The sequence below is a fragment of the Gadus morhua genome, chromosome 2 (genome assembly GCF_902167405.1).
Source record: "Gadus morhua chromosome 2, gadMor3.0, whole genome shotgun sequence".
NCBI lineage: Eukaryota > Metazoa > Chordata > Actinopteri > Gadiformes > Gadidae > Gadus > Gadus morhua.
Window position 1 is genome coordinate 4,195,437 of NC_044049.1, and position 17,658 is coordinate 4,213,094.

The window sequence follows — 17,658 nt, forward strand, 5'->3', positions numbered from 1 at the left end:
ATGCTGTGATGATATCCTTTATCAAGTTGACCTCTGTAGGAGACGATTTTGATTCAAAACACTCCCGGCTGACTTGTGACCAATCGGGGGCACGTCTTCCCTGATTGGTTCGAGGAATACCTCTAGCCTGTCAATCACAGATTCATGAATGCAACACTTCTCAATGGCGCAGGGAGGGAGGGAGGGAGGGAGCAGACCGTTTCAGGCTTGCACATGGACAAGCAGGCACATACCAACATCATTGTGAAAGAAATATCGTCAAAATATAATAAATATCTTGTCTCGTTATTTTTGGCTGCAACAAATTAAAAAGGTTATCCCCCTTAGACAGCAGCATATGCAGTTAACATGGATTCTTCATGCAGTAAACATGGATTTCAGGGTCACACGCTACAAGTGAGTAAGGCTTTAATCAGATCCAGCAGGTTTCTCCCACTGGAGCAAATCAGTTCAATCAATAGAAAACCTCAGACGGACCGGACGGGCGTTAGGTTAAGGCGCTGAGGAGGAAGAAGAAAATAAATAGGCTTGAAGTGTCGGAGATCACGAGAAACACACAGCAGCTCCTGCCTGCCGCCATTGGCCCGGACAGATTGGTGTTTGAGCGCGAGTCGATAACCATTCAGCAGGGCAACTGCACACGCATGTCTCCAGCAGACGAATGGCCGTGCGGCCAGAGCGGAGAAAGATGGAGTGCATGAAAGAAACATCAAAACAAATACCAAATAATGTAAGGAAATAAATATCCAAAATAAATGTATTGAGAAAGTACAATTCGTAAAGAGGTCAAGTACAGCATTTTACGCAAAAAATCTTTTTACGCAATGGTACTTTCATCCTATTATAATATTACCTTCAAAATGGTCCCATCAAGGGGAAATTGCTTAGAATGCATTTCATCCTCATAATCAATAATGTGTTCTTTACAATACGGTAAAGGGATGTCTTATCGAACAAAGGAATGTGATGTATCGAACAGACCAGGGCAGGAAGATACTCGAATTAAGGAGAGAGAAAGAGAGAGCGAGAGCGAGAGCGAGAGCAAGAGCGAGAGCGAGAGAGAGAGAGAGAGAGAGAGCACAAGATGACAGGAGAGAAGAGGAGAGAGGAGATGAGTCATAACTGGTTCCTCTTTTAAAACTAGGGGGAGCTCAGAGAGAGGATTCTCTAGGGTTGACATGGAAAAGGCTTCAACTGGAAGCCAACCGCTATGAGATTAGTCTCAGAGTTCAAGGCACACAATCACACACACACAGGGTCCATCCATAAATACAGCATTATTATTTTTTATCCATGTGGGTGTCTCACACACACACACACACACACACACACACACACACACACACACACACACACACACACACACACACACACACACACACACACACACACACACACACACACACACACACACACACACACACACACACACACACAAACACACACACACACACACACACACACACGCACACACACACACGCACACACACACACACACACACACACACACACACACACTGGAAGGCGTGCCTGACCATGAACCATGAAGGGACCAACACACTTGGGGCCTTCCAGCTTGGGAGGGGTAATTATGGGAGTGGACCGTCTCCTCTGCACATTTCACTCTAGGATTAGGGCGGACTGAGTGCCCAAGCAGCAGCACGGGAAGGCTGGTATTAACTAGTACATCAGGCCTAACCTGCCCACTCACAACCTGTAGTGAAGACAACAATAGTCTGACAAATCATGGGATAATACCATGGACTTGACTGTCAAATACATCGATATAATGCGTAAAATAATTAGATGTCTGCATAGCCATTTAATGAACTATGCTTACATCACCCCCACACACACACACACACACACACACACACACACACACACACACACACACACACACACACACACACACACACACACACACACACACACACACACACACACACACACACACACACACCCTCCATCTATTATAATTCCAAACCCTCCATTTCTTTCTCTAAGCCCCCTCCCCCACCACAACCTCCTTATCTTTCCATTCCCAGTTTCCCTATGGTTCTTTTCTATTTCCCATTCAAGACAGGCACGGCTCCCCCACCTCCCAGAGCCTATCTCCCTCTTCGGTCGTCCCCCTTCCTCTTCTCCACTAATGATCACCTTGCCTCCTCTTTGCCTCCCCTCATGCCTGTGCTATAACCGCCCCACCTCAGACTCTGTGTTGGGTTGCAATATTGAGGGAGACTGTTGTATTGTAATCCAAAGAATAGGCAATAATGCTGTGCTTTGATCCATTCAGCCTTCCAGAGAGGTCAACAACAGCGCTTGTCAAACGCTTGCCATTGTAGTTGGTTCTGAAACCGAAAGGAGGGACCAAACTGCAATTGCAATTTGAGTTTGGTCCCTCTTTATATTCCAGTGCATCCATCCAATCAACAAACCTATCCATCCATTCAATCTATCATCGAGCCATCCACTCATCAAATCAACCAACCCATCCAACCATCCAAGCAACCAACCAACCCATCCATCCAACCAACCCATCCATCCAACCAACCAACCCATCCATTGAACCAACCAACCCCTCCATCCAACCAACCAACCCATCCAACCATCCAAGCAACCAACCAACCCATCCATCCAACCAACCCTCCCACTCATCCAACCAACCCTCCCACTCATCCAACCAACCCATCCATCCATCCAAGCAACCAACCAACCCATCCATCCAACCAACCCATCCATCAAACCAACCAACCCATCCATCCAACCAACCCATCCATCGAACCAACCAACCCATCCATCAAACCAACCAACCCATCCATCCAACCAACCCATCCATCCAACCAACCCATCCATCCAACCAAACCACCCACTCATCCAACCAACCCATCCATTGAACCAACCAACCCATCCAACCAACCATCCAACCAACCCTCCCACTCATCCAACCAACCCATCCATCGAACCAACCAACCCATCCATCGAACCAACCAACCCATCCATCCAACCAACCCATCCATCCAACCAACCCATCCAACCAACCCATCCATCCATCCAACCCATCCATCCAACCCATCCATCCAACCAACCCATCCATCCAACCCATCCATCCAACCAACCCATCCATCCAACCAACCCATCCAACCAACCCATCCATCGAACCAACCAACCCATCCATCCAACCAACCCATCCAACCAACCCATCCATCCAACCAACCCATCCGACCAACCCATCCATCGAACCAACCAACCCATCCATCCAACCAACCCATCCATCCAACCCATCCATCCAACCCATCCATCCAACCAATCTATCATCCACCCACCCATCTCACCGCCACGGTGTACGCACCTTGTCGGCCATGATCATGGAGGATCCCCCATGGATGCCCAGGATGGGGATGAGTGTCTGCGAGGAAATAAAATCCAAAATCTGGGCGATGGCCTCCTGGTCGGTGCCGTCGCCGAACACCACGCCGTGGATCTTGGTGCCGGACATCAGGTCGCACATGTGCGTGATGATGCTCTTGGGGTCCGTCTCGTTGACCAGCAGTGTGAGCACGTTGACGTCCACCGGCTCCTCCTTGCTCCACAGCGCGCGGATGTCGCGGTCCGAGATGTAGCGGGTCCGCCCCAGGATCACCGCGATGTTCAGCACCGGCACCTTCTCCTGGCCGCCTCCCCCTCCGCCGCCACCGCCGCCGCCGCCGCCGCCCCGCTTCTGGGCGGAGGCGGACCCGGCGAGGAGCGCCAGCGCCGCCACGAGGACCAGCGGGAACAGAGCTCCACATCGGGTGCCGCTGACGCTGCTGCTGGTACAGTTGTTGGCGCCCGTACCAGCGCTCCTGCTAGGGCTCCGACGGGTCCTCCTGCCGCTGCCGGCTGACATGCTGACCGACCTCTTCATCCCCTGGATGGAGGGAGAGGGAGAGAGAGGGGGAGACAGAGAGAGAGGGGGAGACAGAGAGAGAGACAGAGACAGTGAGACAGAGAGAGAGAGAGAGAGAGAGACAGAGAGGGGGAGACAGAGAGGGGGAGACAGAGAGAGAGACAGAGAGGGGGAGACGTAGAGGGGGAGCAAGAGAGAGAGAGAGAGAGAGAGAGAGAGAGAGACACAGACAGACAGACAGACAGACAGACAGACAGACAGACAGACAGACAGACAGACAGACAGACAGACCAGGAGGAGGAAGGGGTGAGGAGAAGAAGAAACAATTCATGTTAACATTTTTATTTACAGACAGCAATATAAGTATTACTTATTTTTTCTTTTTAGTAGTTATGACAAAGTTATTCAAGCTATTAACCCTGCATCGCACACTGAAAGAGAATATGGACACGCAGTGGAGAGAGAGAGAGATAGCAAGAGAGTGAGAGCGAGAGAGAGAGAGAGAGGATATCTTTAAGACATCGTAGGTAGGGGGTGGATAAGGAGGAAGTGGCGGTGACTAAGAAGGATGTAGTTTGTGGTCACGATTTTTTTTGCAGGCGGATTATTCAGGAGCTGTCCAAAAGACGTAGGCACAGTTTCTCTTCCCTTCTCTCTGTAATTAGTGGCCTTAGCATCCAACGACAAAACATTCAGCAGCCATTATTATAACTGCGGCGCGGTTTGTCTCCCAAAAGCCTTCCACACTTTGTGTTAATGGCTTGATTACGATGGCAAATGTGTCATGTTCAGATAAAGAAACTGTGCCTTCCTCTGTGTGTGTGTGTGTGTGTGTGTGTGTGTGTGTGTGTGTGTGTGTGTGTGTGTGTGTGTGTGTGTGTGTGTGTGTGTCGCGTTGAACATGTGCACGCCTGCACTATTATGTGTGTCTGCTGATCGTCATTGGATCGAAGAAACGCGTTTACGCAAGTGCCCTAATGCGTCACATTTTAATTTGAGAGAAAGTGAATGGTTTCAAGGTTCTCTCGTTGCCATGTCTGTGTTAACGAGACTCATTTCACCTTTCAATTTGCTTGATTTACTCTGTACCAAGCAGAAAACTTCTCGAGGAGGAAGTAGTTCAAAACGGTTCAAAATCTCCACTGCTGTCACTCCGAATAGAGTCCCGGTCGGATACGTTTGGGTTTCCGCGACGAGACAAACATTAAACTGTCCCTGCTTTCTCTGCGAAGACAGCTCAAACAATGGATTGCCTTTCCATTTATTTTATTATTTTATTTTATTTTATGATGATGTTTCTATGAAGCACTTTGAGTCTGCCTCGTGTATGAAAAGTGCTATATAAATAAAGTTGCCTTGCCCATTCCAGGAAAGCCCTACTGGTGGCAGAACCAACAGAGGGGAGATGGGAACCGCTTAAAGAGCAACGGAGTCCAGAGCTCCAGCCTTAGGAGCAGCACTACTGACTAGAGGCTCAAGCCCGTGACGTCGTGAGCTCCCCGGATGGACACGACACAGAAGCTGCTTTAAACAGTATGCTGGGGAAAAAAATGACTTCAGCCAGAATGATTTATTATAATTAACTCTGAACCTGTGTGACACACACGCACACACACACACACACAGAGTCACACACACACACACACACACACACACACACACACACACACACACACACACACACACACACACACACACACACACACACACACAGACAAACACAAACACACACACACACACACACACACCCCCATGGGGTAAGACAGAGGTAAATTACATAAAGATGGGATGGGAGGCAGTTCAGAGAGGGGGAGCTATTAATAGCACATGGCTCCTCGTATGGTTGAAGACATATAACACGGGGGGCTGCCCTTATCAAGGAGGTGTGTTTGTTGTGGGGTGTGACAGATAGAGGAGCAGAGGGGGGAGGGGCTCCTCAGTGTGCACGTGTCTATGTGCGTGCATGCGGGCGCAAGTGTTTCTGATTCTTTTCGGTGTGGTGCCAGCAGGGTGTGCGTGTGTATCTGATGGGAGGGATTTGCTTGAATGCTGTGATGCCAAATTGAATGTGTCTGTGTTTGTCATGTGTGTGTGTGTCATACAGTATGTGTGTCATATGTGTGTGTGTGTGTGTGACGTGTCATGTGTCTGTGTGTGTGTATGTGTGTTTTGTGTGTGAGTCTGTGTCTGTTGTGTATTTGTTTTGTTTGTGTGTGTTATGTATGAGAAGCCTTCCTGTATGAGAAGTTCAAGTCAGTCGGCATAAAGGATATCATGGGTGGAGCACTGTTAGTACACATTGCTATGTGTGCGTGCACATGACTCTGTGCGTGTGTATACGTTCTTCACTTTGCCTTTGTATAATATAGGACCACAGTTAGTTTGTGGCAGTATATGGGGTCTTTGCTCAAGTGTGTGTGTGTGTGTGTGTGTGTGTGTGTGTGTGTGTGTGTGTGTGTGTGTGTGTGTGTGTGTGTGTGTGTGTGTGTGTGTGTGTGTGTGTGTGTGTGTCTGTGTGTGTGTGTGTGTGTGTGGGAGCATGGATGGGGAGGTTAAGGGGGGGGGGGGGGGGGATAGAGTGGTACAACAGAACAGAGCTGAGGAAGATCTGAAGCGACAGTAGTTAAAGCACCAAACCGAGCAGAAGAACACAGTGACATCACCGGAGACAGCACACACACACAAGCCCACGCACACACACACACACACACACACACACACACACACACACACACACACACACACACACACACACACACACACACACACACACACACACACACACACACACACACACACACACACACACACACACACACACACGAAGATGGTGCTCCTTCGCTAACTTGGACATCCAGTGTTTCCAGAGACTCCAACGTTGTGCATGTGTCAGAGCTATAATAGGGGGGCAATTGTCGCCCATGTGTGAAAATAACAGAGGAGGGTACACCTCAGAGTCCAGTATAGTTAGGTGTGGCCATCAAAGTAAACAAAGGCACAATATTGATTCTGTATTATGATGTGAATGTCTACGCACGAGTGTATGTGTGTGTTTGTGTGTGTTGGGCGATACCTACTCTTAAAACCTCTCACCGAAGCATTTTGGTGGTGAGAGGTGGTTAAACCGTAAATAACAAACGTATATTATTAGGGAATTTTATAAAGTCTGTTTACAATTTGCCATTAGCTTCTATGCTCTCCTCTGACACCGTGTGTATGCAATCTCCTGAGAATCAAGTATTCCCCATTCTGGTTTCATACATAAACCCATTAATATTTCCAGTATATGCCTACCAGGCGTGCTTGAGTAATAGACTAGTGATGAATTATGACCTTCATAAGCTTGCTATTCATAACTTGGTGTTAGTAGGCAAGGCGAGGCCTATAAGCCATAAGGAAATTTTAAATCAGCATTATATCTGGGAATGGGGAACTCAAACATGGTGCTTTTGACACACACGTTCCATCAGGAGATGGAACGACATTGCCAGCCGTCTTGAGAACAGCGATAGCATCGTTTTTCAGTTTTTCTCTCCATATTCTGCGCGTGTAGCAATACAGTTTGAGACCTAATATTACCTTCCTTACTCATGTGCTCATCTTACTATTTTTTTTTGAGGTTTTGGAGTATGAAGGAAGTCTGCATTTTATAGCTTGTGTTCATGCATGTTTATATAAGCTAAGCTCTGCACACATATCGAACAGAAAGCCATAAAGGTATCGGACGTATTTGAGCAGAAAGAAAAGAAATTGAGTTCTATCCGGCATTTAATTGAGGATTTAAAGTCAGCAAATCAAACTCAATGTATGCTAAAGGTCATTCCTTAAGTGTGCCTTCATTAAGGAATTTGCTCTCACAAGCAACACGCATCCAGCATGTTGCGTGTGTCTGAGTCTAAAGCAAGTTTTTTCAAACATGCATTTTATTTTGCTCTGCATGGCAGCCGTCAGATTTCAGTGGTTCGGACAGGGGCCATCCCATTCCTATTTTGGATCTAGCCCATGCGCAGTGATAGCGCAGCGAGAGAGCTGCCATTGTACGGTGTTCACTATCACAGGCCCGTGCACATCCCACTGATTGGCTGACGTCAGATCAAAGTCTCTGACCTGAAATAACAGCAGTGGACAGTGCGCACGACCCCGGATCAGTGACATTTAGTGACATTTGAATAAGTGTGAGAAAAACGAATCAAGCGCTAATAAGAGGAGACATATTTTGAGATGGTTTTGGTATCATCTTATTATAGAACGGTGATAGATTTTTCTACAAACACAAACACACACGCACTGATGGGATTCTTACATGGTGCTGTGCTCAACAACGGCAGAGCGCGAGCAGTGAAGGCACGGCGCCATAAAACATGTGGTGCCCCCACCAACCTATAGACACCTGATGGATTCACTGCCGAAGCCACCACTTTTATTAGTATGTGCACAGCATCATTGATATGCTATTCCCCCCCCCCCACCCCTGCCACACACACACACACATGTGCACACACATACACACACACACACACACACACACACACACGCACGCCCACGCACGCACACACACAACCAATACATCACCTTGCCCCTCCCCTTGGTGGGGAAAACCAGCCATGAATTTAAACACTGAGGTGATCAGGAGAGTCCTGTCGCGTGGGATTTATGGACCTCCACAGACCCGTCGATACGGTCTCCTAATATAACATGGTACGCAGGAGTGCCATTAGAACCCCGCAACACACGCACGCGCACGCGCACACACACACACACACACACACACACACACACACACACACACACACACACACACACACACACACACACCTTCCACCTCCTACGACTCAGCCAGATGGAAGTCTTGATGAAACACACCGCAAACTTCCTTTTCTGCACTCTTGCACTTTTACGTTCTCAGTTCCACTGGAATTTATTTACTGCTACTGAACGGGCATATTAAATGTTGCGCCACCGCTTCCCCGTTTGGGCTTATGTTGCTACAGTCGGAGTGGTCTATGGTGGCTCGCAAAGGAGCGGGCTTCCTTAACACCGCGTCGCAGCTGGCCAACCAAGGATCATCCGTTAAACCTCAACACTCTGCATCCAAGCAAGCAGCGAAGGCAAACCAAAAAACAACCGCTACGTTGACGGCGGTCGGACTTGATAAGACTGGGGGACTGAAGGCTGCGGCTGACAGCATCTACCGAAGCACCGGGTTTAACGCCAGGAACTTCTGAAGACAACATATTTATTGAACTTCAGATTTTTTTAATACAATTTGCAATTAACAAAAACGCACCAGCTGCTCTCTGAGGTTAGCGGAAAGAAAATATATTATTTTAAAACATTGCCCCTGAAAGAAAATACTGTTGTTTGTTACTGTGGTTCATTAAAACATCAAGGGCCCACTGCGGGCCACAAAGCGCTACGCTAGTTGATGGTTGTACCCCGGTGTCAAGCAAAACGCCTGCACAGGAAACACTGCTGACCCCAACAAGAGTTTAATAAAGCCTCAGACGTCTACACGGGGGTCAGCTGGCGACAGCTTATGTTGTTAATATCAGACGTGAACATGTGTTCTCTAGCATAAAAAATAACTATAGTTTTACTGACGCACACGCTCGGTAGGAATGAGATTGCGCGTGTACATGGACTGACTTGAGGGCAGATTTCTCAACATCAACCGCTTAATAACAAAAGAGGGTTTCCGGGGTCAAACGACTCATATTAGAAATTAGAAAACATTGCGTGGTTGTCTGGCATCTTTTAATATCTGTTTGAACCATATAAACCATGGGGTTTCACAAAGTACTAGGCCTAGACAAAAGCTGCAGCTCTCTGGAATACATGCTAGTTGTTTTTAGGTGTTGTGCCCGAATGCCCAAGTGCCCAAATGCACTGGAACATACGGTTCCAAGAACAGCTGACCTCACACGGGGCAGTCGCTGCTTATTGTGACATTAGCCGGCATTTGCCTTTGGAGGATAATCAAAAATAGCATCGTTGCTAGCACATTATTATTATGTGCTAGTCACATAGCATATGCTCTAGTCCTTAAAGCCTCTCAGAAGAAGTTTATATTTTTTCACTGGGCTAAATGTGCAGGGAGATCTCTCAAGGGTTTGTGTTGGGAGGGGGAAGGGGCTGAATAATACATTTCAGTGGCGGCAGGGAGAGATATAAAACTGGCGGTCCTCGTCATTAATAACTGCAGTGCCATCCAGCAAGTTGCTGACATTGTCAGGGTGTAGTAACACCTGTGAATGATGATACAGGTGCACGCACACGCACACACACACAGTGTGCGTGTGTGTGTGTGTCCGTCAGTCCGTCCGTCCGTCCGTCCGTCCGTCCGTCCGTCCGTCCGTCCGTGTGTGTGTGTGTGTCCGTCCGTGTGTGTGTGTGTGTGAAGCTAAACGGGTCAAATCTTTTCCAATGTGTGATATAAAGTATGACTGCAGTCAGAGTCATCCAGGCCATTGTTGATGAGATTATTCTTATTGCCACAGAGGGCTGTGCAAAATCTGACTGACAAAAGAGGGATATTTTTAGTCTCCTAGTCTGAACTTTGCAGCATCGGAGGAGGAGATGGATTTAGAGAGATGGACGCGCAGAAATAAGAGAGAATCCCCCAAAAATGTTGAGAGATGAACAGAGGCAGAGATAGAGAGATAATAATTGTGTATGTGTGTTAAAGAGAGCGAGAACAGTAAAGAAACTGAAGAGAGAATGGGTGTTAAGAGAGAGAGAGCTGTAGAGAGCCCGGTAGAGAGGTAGAGAGAGAGAGAGAGTGCGAGATCGAATGGGTGTTTGTATTAGAGAGAGAGAGTGCTCCGTCAGCCAAGTTGAATTGAGGCGATTTGTTGCCACACAAAAGCTACCATTCTTTGGCACAACAACAGTAAATTATGTTTGGCAGGCACGTCTAAGCCATGGTTCTCTCTCTCCCAATGCGCGTGCGCGCACACACACACACACACACACACACACACGCGCAAACGCACACACACACACCGATCAAGGTCACACGATTATTTCCCAAAATGAGCCTTTCTCAATTCGTAGACACATGGACATATGCACTTTGAGAATGCATTGTAAAATATGAACACCACACTGCAAACCAACACTATTCATCCCAGCGCTCCACACTAGTACTGCCCTAGCTGAGGTCCCTCTCTTCAGCGGCGTTCTGCTCATGACCATAGAGTCCGACAGCCACATTACACACCCGTCAGGTTCACATGCGCAACTTGGGTTTCACACCTATTAATAATTCATACGGAATTACCTTGAAAAGACAATAAATATAAATGGCTGTGCCGACATACCCATATTGGTTGGTGCTTCATCCTAAATGGCATTAATATTGAATCAGTGCAGTGCTCATAGTCTAAGGGTGGATGTTTTATTTACGTGGCAAGGCTAACTTAGAGGAGAACGCTATACCGTATGTATGACGCAATGCTTGGGTTAATTGGCCACGCATGTGTGCATTTGTGTCTCTGTATTCAATATATATGTTATGTTTTCTTTCCATCTATCCAAAACGTGGATGTATCCATCCCGCCGAACTCCTCCACCTGTATGCCCTTCTGGGCTAGGAGACAATTACATGAGGTCAATGGGTTTCTTTCATTTTAAAGATAAGTCGCTATAATCATCCAAAAATATCAATTTGTTGCCGGAGATTGCACTCCCAAATTGGCAAAAGTCGCACAGTCCCAAGAAGGTATACAATCAGTAATTACATTCATAGCCTAAAGATGTCTAGTTTGTCCATACATATCTTGACCCTTATCGCCGTCTTTTAATCGCTGTATGTTTGAAATGAAACAGACTACTGAATAATAATAAGTAGAGGCTGGCAGAGCTAAGGCCTACTGCCTTTCATGCTATCCTTGCTGCATCTCTTATCCATGCGAGTGAGCCTTTCTGCCTTCCACCGTCTTTCTGCACACCAAAGCTCAGGCTGTAATCTGCACTGAGGCTATGCATACTTAAAATACACACATGATGAAGGTATGATATGATCTGGATGCCATCCCTCTTCAATAGCTCTGGTGCAGAGGTCTTTCCACATACTACAAAAATGGCTTTGGCATTGCAGCGATGTTTCAAAAATATTCTGCCCTCAATCTTCCAAAAATAAATGGAAATGGGTGCTTCCCAGAAACACAACTTCCCAATTAAACCTGCAAATGATGCTTCATTATTGATAGAATGTGGATGGGCTCAACATTTTCATTTATATTTAGTTTTGCATGAATACATAATTATAGTGTAGGCTTAGCCGTCATATTATATCTGATTAAATGTAATACCAGTGATATTGCAGAGATATGTTTGCTCAGTTGCCGGCCCATGTATTTGCTGATTTCTCAACTCAACTATTAAAACTGATTGTTAGAAAACCATTCGCATTAGCATAGTTGCATTAGTGGAAGCGCTTCATAATGGATGCTATGCTCCTACTGTTTCCTGCTGTCTTTTTAACTTTGTCTAACTACACTATTTAATGTATCCACTTCACGCATGCCACCACTTCCTTCATCCATTTCCAGCGATTCCTCTTCCTCTACACAAGAGAGTTGTTCTCCCTGGCTCATCCATCATCATCCGTCCCTCTGTCCACCGCTACATCCATCACCAGGGCGTCCGCTTGCCGTTGCGTCCCTCCTCCTACACTTTCAGTTCCTCCATAGTGTCTACCATCCTCTTATCCTCTGGAGAAAATCACCAGCTACTCAAGTAATGCAACAGATAAACGCCTTTTTGCAATTACACTAAAAAATGTGTGTTCATTGCAGTTGTTAAGGCAATGCTAAACCACACCTAATTAAACACGCCCCAACTATCTCTTAGTTCTTCTGTGTCCCACAAAAGATGGAAGCCCCACACTGTGCTGCATCATGTTTTGATTTAGTATGGACAATGCACAAGGGGTTACATAACGGCCCAGTAGAGGATGTCAACCAGGGACTGAATTGAGTGTGTCAGATCATCATTCAAGTCGGGGCCAGACCACCCTTAGCCGCGCCCCATGCACTTCTTTTGCGGCAGAATGCTAAGGATGCTGCCCTCTCTTTAATTGGCTGACGTGGACTAGTTGTTGGCCCGGGGCAATCAGAGAACATGGTTGTCTCGGGACAGCAAGCATTCTGCAAAACCATGATTTTCTTGCACTGTAGTCTAACTTGTCCATCATTCTCCAACCCAAGTGTTTGAAAAGCCTTCATTGCTCCCTTGGCAAGACCCTAGAAAGCTGAACCCTACGATCATCACCACATGATTCTGGCTTTTCTCCTCCCCAAAAAAAGTCTTATTGTCAGCGAATCCTCATCCTCACTGTAAAGACCGCCGTATATTCACAACCCAACAATGGTATGGAACTGTTAGGACGATGCGGTGGCTATGGGGGGCTTGACTCCCAGCCAAATGGTTCCGGGTTTGATGCTCGAAGGCTGCTGCCAATCCAAATTACCTGCCTGTTCCTGAATGATGCGGATCTGTATTAAGTAGGGACGGGAAACGGCAGGGACTTCACCATACGATTTTAGACAAGGGTTTTGAGTGCCAATACCTTATGCATTGCGTTCCTTCAAATGTTTGAATATGTAAATATTGCATTACGCTAGCATTTTTTTTGTGTGCGTTTGTATATTTAGGGTGGTAGGTTTAATGTTGGAGTTAGGGTTCTACAGGTCTGTCGTGTCATTGTTTTGTAAATGAACTTGGCCAAACACACCAGAAGGAAGTTGTTGTTGATTGTCTATTGGCAACTGTACTACAGTGTCCTCTGTATGACGGTACCATTCTTTTGCATCCACTAAGATCCCATTGACTCATCTGTCTGACATTCTATTAATTATATTATATTTTTTATGTTTTTGAACCTGATGATGCAAGTATTGCAGAAGCAAAGAATCCTATTAATCACGTGATTCGATTTTTTTTCACCTGATGTCTTGTTTTTAGTTTGAGCTGCTTTGAATACAGGAGTATCCAAAATGCCAAAAATACCCAAAAGAGGGTCCGTGTCTTCCTGGTTACACTGCAATGAGACCGTAGACATGCTATCATCTGTAGTCAGAGCTCTCTTGGCATTGGCCTACTTTGATTGAAATGATCGCTGCAGCAGCATTGGAAACCAATATAGAGGGTGTCGTTAAGGTGCATCATAATTGTTAAAAGAAAATGGACAATACCATTTTTTTTTTTTTTTCATTCTCCATCCTTAATCGTTAATCGTCGCTCATTTAGTTGCTCATCTCACACAAAGACGGAGGATGAATATGCAGAGTCAAAATAACAAGAACACCAGTCCAAACCACACAAGGGACATAATTAAAACACAAGATGGCTAACAAACACAAGTAGTAATTCAAGTAGTCTGCAGTATTGATTGTATTCCATAATTGCTCTATGAATCGCTTTCAAGTTGACAGCTAGGCTGAATTAACAGATGTAAATACATTTTAGAGTAGCATTTTTAAATGTCACACCAGCAGAGAGAGAGAGAGAGAGAGAGAGAGAGAGAGAGAGAGAGAGAGAGAGAGAGAGAGAGAGAGAGAGAGAGAGAGAGAGAGAGAGAGAGAGAGAGAGAGAGAGAGAGAGAGAGAGAGAGAGATATATATTCAATCTTTATAATTGAGATGACCGCCTCTTCCTCGCTCTCTACCCATCCAGGCCTCTGCTTTGTGCGCCCCCCAGTGTGCGTAAGCCCCCCAGAGAGGCCCGGTGCACGTTAGATCATCTGCTGGCCCTCAGCCCGGGACATGTGTTCTGCCTGCTGCACACACCTCTCAGAACCAACACACTCACCTGCCCTGCCCTGTGTGTGTGAACCATTGGGGTGTGTGTGCATGTGTATGTTTGGAGCGCGTTTGTGTGTGAATGTGTTTGTTTGTGTGTATGATTGGTGTGTACATGTGTGCAAATGTATGTGCGCGTGTTTGCTCATGTGCGTCTTTAGAATATGCATGGAACGATGCAACGAGTGCCCTTATATAATAGATAAAGTGACAGTGTAGCTCTCCCTCTCTTCTAACTCTCTCGCTCTCTGTCTTGCCTTCTCTTTTGTTCTTCTCTCGCCCCTCCTGCACCTGAGGCCTGTGTACACCTGTGTACACCTGTGTACACCTGTGTACACCTGTGCATCTCAGCCGCTTAAGAGAGACTGCTCTAATTCTTCATTATGCATCATTGTGTGGCTAGCACTCTCGTCGTCTCTCTCTCTCTTTCCCATTGCATTTAGTGCTCGCTCTATCATCTTTTCCTTCTCATCACAAGTTTAATGGGCTAGAGTCAGCTGCTGTTCCATAAGGGTGCTCTGATGCACCCCTTCCTCTTTTCATCCATCAAAACGGAAGAAGAAAATCTAAGCCTTTTTGTTCACTCAGTGAGGTTCACTGCAAGCGGCCAGGTAATAGGCTAGTTCGTAAAAAAAAACACACCAATGCCGTCGTACAATGGGATTGCCTTTCCACAATGGACACTTGCTCGAGCAGAGACGTCTGTCCGTTCCTTTATTTGAACTGCGATTCAACCACGTGACGGAATCCGGAGCACGGAAGCGAAGGGGTGGGGATGGCAAGGAGGGAGGTAAATGCATTTGGATCTACCCATTTGGGTCCGGCGAAGGCACTACAATGCAATTGCGACCCCTACCGGCGAAATTTGGATCCTAACCGTTTGAACAACCTATTCTTAACAGCGGTGGGGGGGGGGGGGGGGGGGGTAGGCTTTTTTTGTGTATTGTTTTTTTTTAACAAAGCCAGTTTTCAGCTCTGTAGGGTGTGTTAGGGGGTTTGGCATGTGGAAAAGAGGAGAGTGTGACGCATGTCTGTCCCTCATCAGAAGACGAATCAATAACTGGACAAGAGATTCGGAACCTCGAAATCGCTGACGTGGTGATCTTCTTGCGTGGGATAGAGAGGCGAACTTAAGTTAAGCCACGCAAACAGTGACGAGACAAAGCCACGCCAATGTCTATACCCAAGAGGATCATAATTTTTTCTCGTAAGAATATGCCGTCTGTTGATTCTCATGTCATTCACTTGTTTTACGTTAATTGGTCTGGAATAAAGAAACCAACACGCTTAACGCGTTAATATGGTAATTTGTGTGCGACTCATTTCCCCATTTAAATCTCTGATTAAATCTGAAACCACGAACCACATGTAGAAACAGTCTACTAATGTAATTGGGGAGCGGTTTATTCCTTCGTGTGTAAAAAACGAAGCAGTCGTCCTCATTGCGCCAACGATATGATCCGAAATGTTGGAATCAAATCGAATAGGCTCTACACAGAACGCGATTAACATTTTGCCTCGGTGGTCCCCCAGTGTTTAAATTGTTTTGGTGGGTTGGGGGGCGTGAGGGGGGGTTGGGGGTACTCGTACCATTCCTCATCGCGCTGTGGATGCCGCACTTTGGATAAGTGATGGCTATGCGTAAAAACACCCCAGCGCCCCGATGCTCAACAAGGAGCGGGGCAAGCCCCGTGCACAGCCCACACGCTAACCCTGAAAAACCCCTGCTATTCAACGCTTTTTTTAGACACGAGAGGAGACGGTAGGAGAAACGGGGCTACTTACAGCGTCTCCCTTCCACATAGCTCCGGAACGGCGGTGTGAAAGCACATTGCAACAGTGTGCTTTCTCTGCGAAACCATGCATCCACTGGGGGGGTGAGCACACGCCGATAGGAAAATATCCCCACGACGTTCTGAGAGAAAAAAAAACTAAAAACGAATGAATGAAATCCCCGTTATAACTTCACCAAAAGGGCCGGCGAATCAAACATCAGTGTTGTAATCCAATCGTCCTATAGTGTGTGGACTGCTGCATGTAGTCCTGCTCCGCGGCGCTGCGATATCTGATGGTTCCGTATAGACGCTGTAAGGGGGGTGGGGGTGGAGTGGGGGTTCACAATCAGTCCCTGTTGAAAAGCTCCGGGTATTCCGTTATTCCTGTCCCGGGTGAGGCATAGAGAGAATACAGAGGAGGTAGGCAGGCAGCCGCCGCGGACGCACACACACACACATGGGCTTTGGGTAGCCTGTAAACCGCGGGACCCCGCTCTCAACTGTTCCGCCGTCTCCCGCTGTACATGTGCGCCAGCGAAGGAGTAGGCGCGTGCGCGTGTTATGCGCGCATGTGTTCATGTAACCTATTTGTGCTCGCGCGCTTCTGCAGGGGCAGCTGGATAGACGCGAGTGTCTGTCCGTCGGGGGGGTTCGTTCTCTCTCTCTCCCTCTCTCCCTCTCCCTCTCTCTCCCCCCAATCTTTCTCCCTTTTCTATTTTTATCTCTCACTCTCTCTCGATTCCTTTCTATCTAAATACCTCTATCCGTCTATTTCTTCCTCGCCGCCGCGCGCCCAAGCCTCTCTATGTATAGCCCTCTCGCACGGCGGTGGTTTTGCGCTAGAGCCGCTTGAAGAAGTAGCTCAGTTGGGGACGGAGTCGCGCGGGCTGCATCACAAACGAGGAGTCGTCTTCCTCCTCCTCGCGCGCGCTCACTCTTTCTCTCTCTCTCTCCCTCCCTCTCTCTCTCTCTCTTACAGCACAACGCACACAATTCTCCACCAAAAAGACGCTATGATTTATTAAAGCTGTACGCGGCCTACATTGGCGTCAAGACGTTCTGCAACGCGCAAATCGTCGAGAAACGTGGTCGTTTTAGGATGACTCAAGTAGGGAATGTATACCTTAAGACCAAATGAAGATCAACTCAGATGGGAGGATGCGAGCCCATGATGAGAGCACACAGCGGA

At 47.1% G+C, this 17,658-nt stretch overlaps 1 protein-coding gene across 1 annotated transcript in view; it reads right to left on the bottom strand.

Moving 5' to 3' along the window:
• The window catches only part of grin2aa (glutamate receptor, ionotropic, N-methyl D-aspartate 2A, a), a 111,160-nt gene extending 93,764 nt beyond the window's left edge, over positions 1-17,396 (bottom strand). The window contains exons 1-2 of the mRNA XM_030347046.1: positions 16,480-17,396; positions 3,356-3,913 (exon numbers count right to left, since the gene is read on the bottom strand). Coding sequence (XP_030202906.1) covers positions 3,356-3,913; positions 16,480-16,560 — 639 coding nt within the window. The 5' untranslated portion in view covers positions 16,561-17,396. The remainder of the gene's footprint in view (positions 1-3,355; positions 3,914-16,479) is intronic.
• Positions 17,397-17,658: the final 262 nt, after the last annotated feature.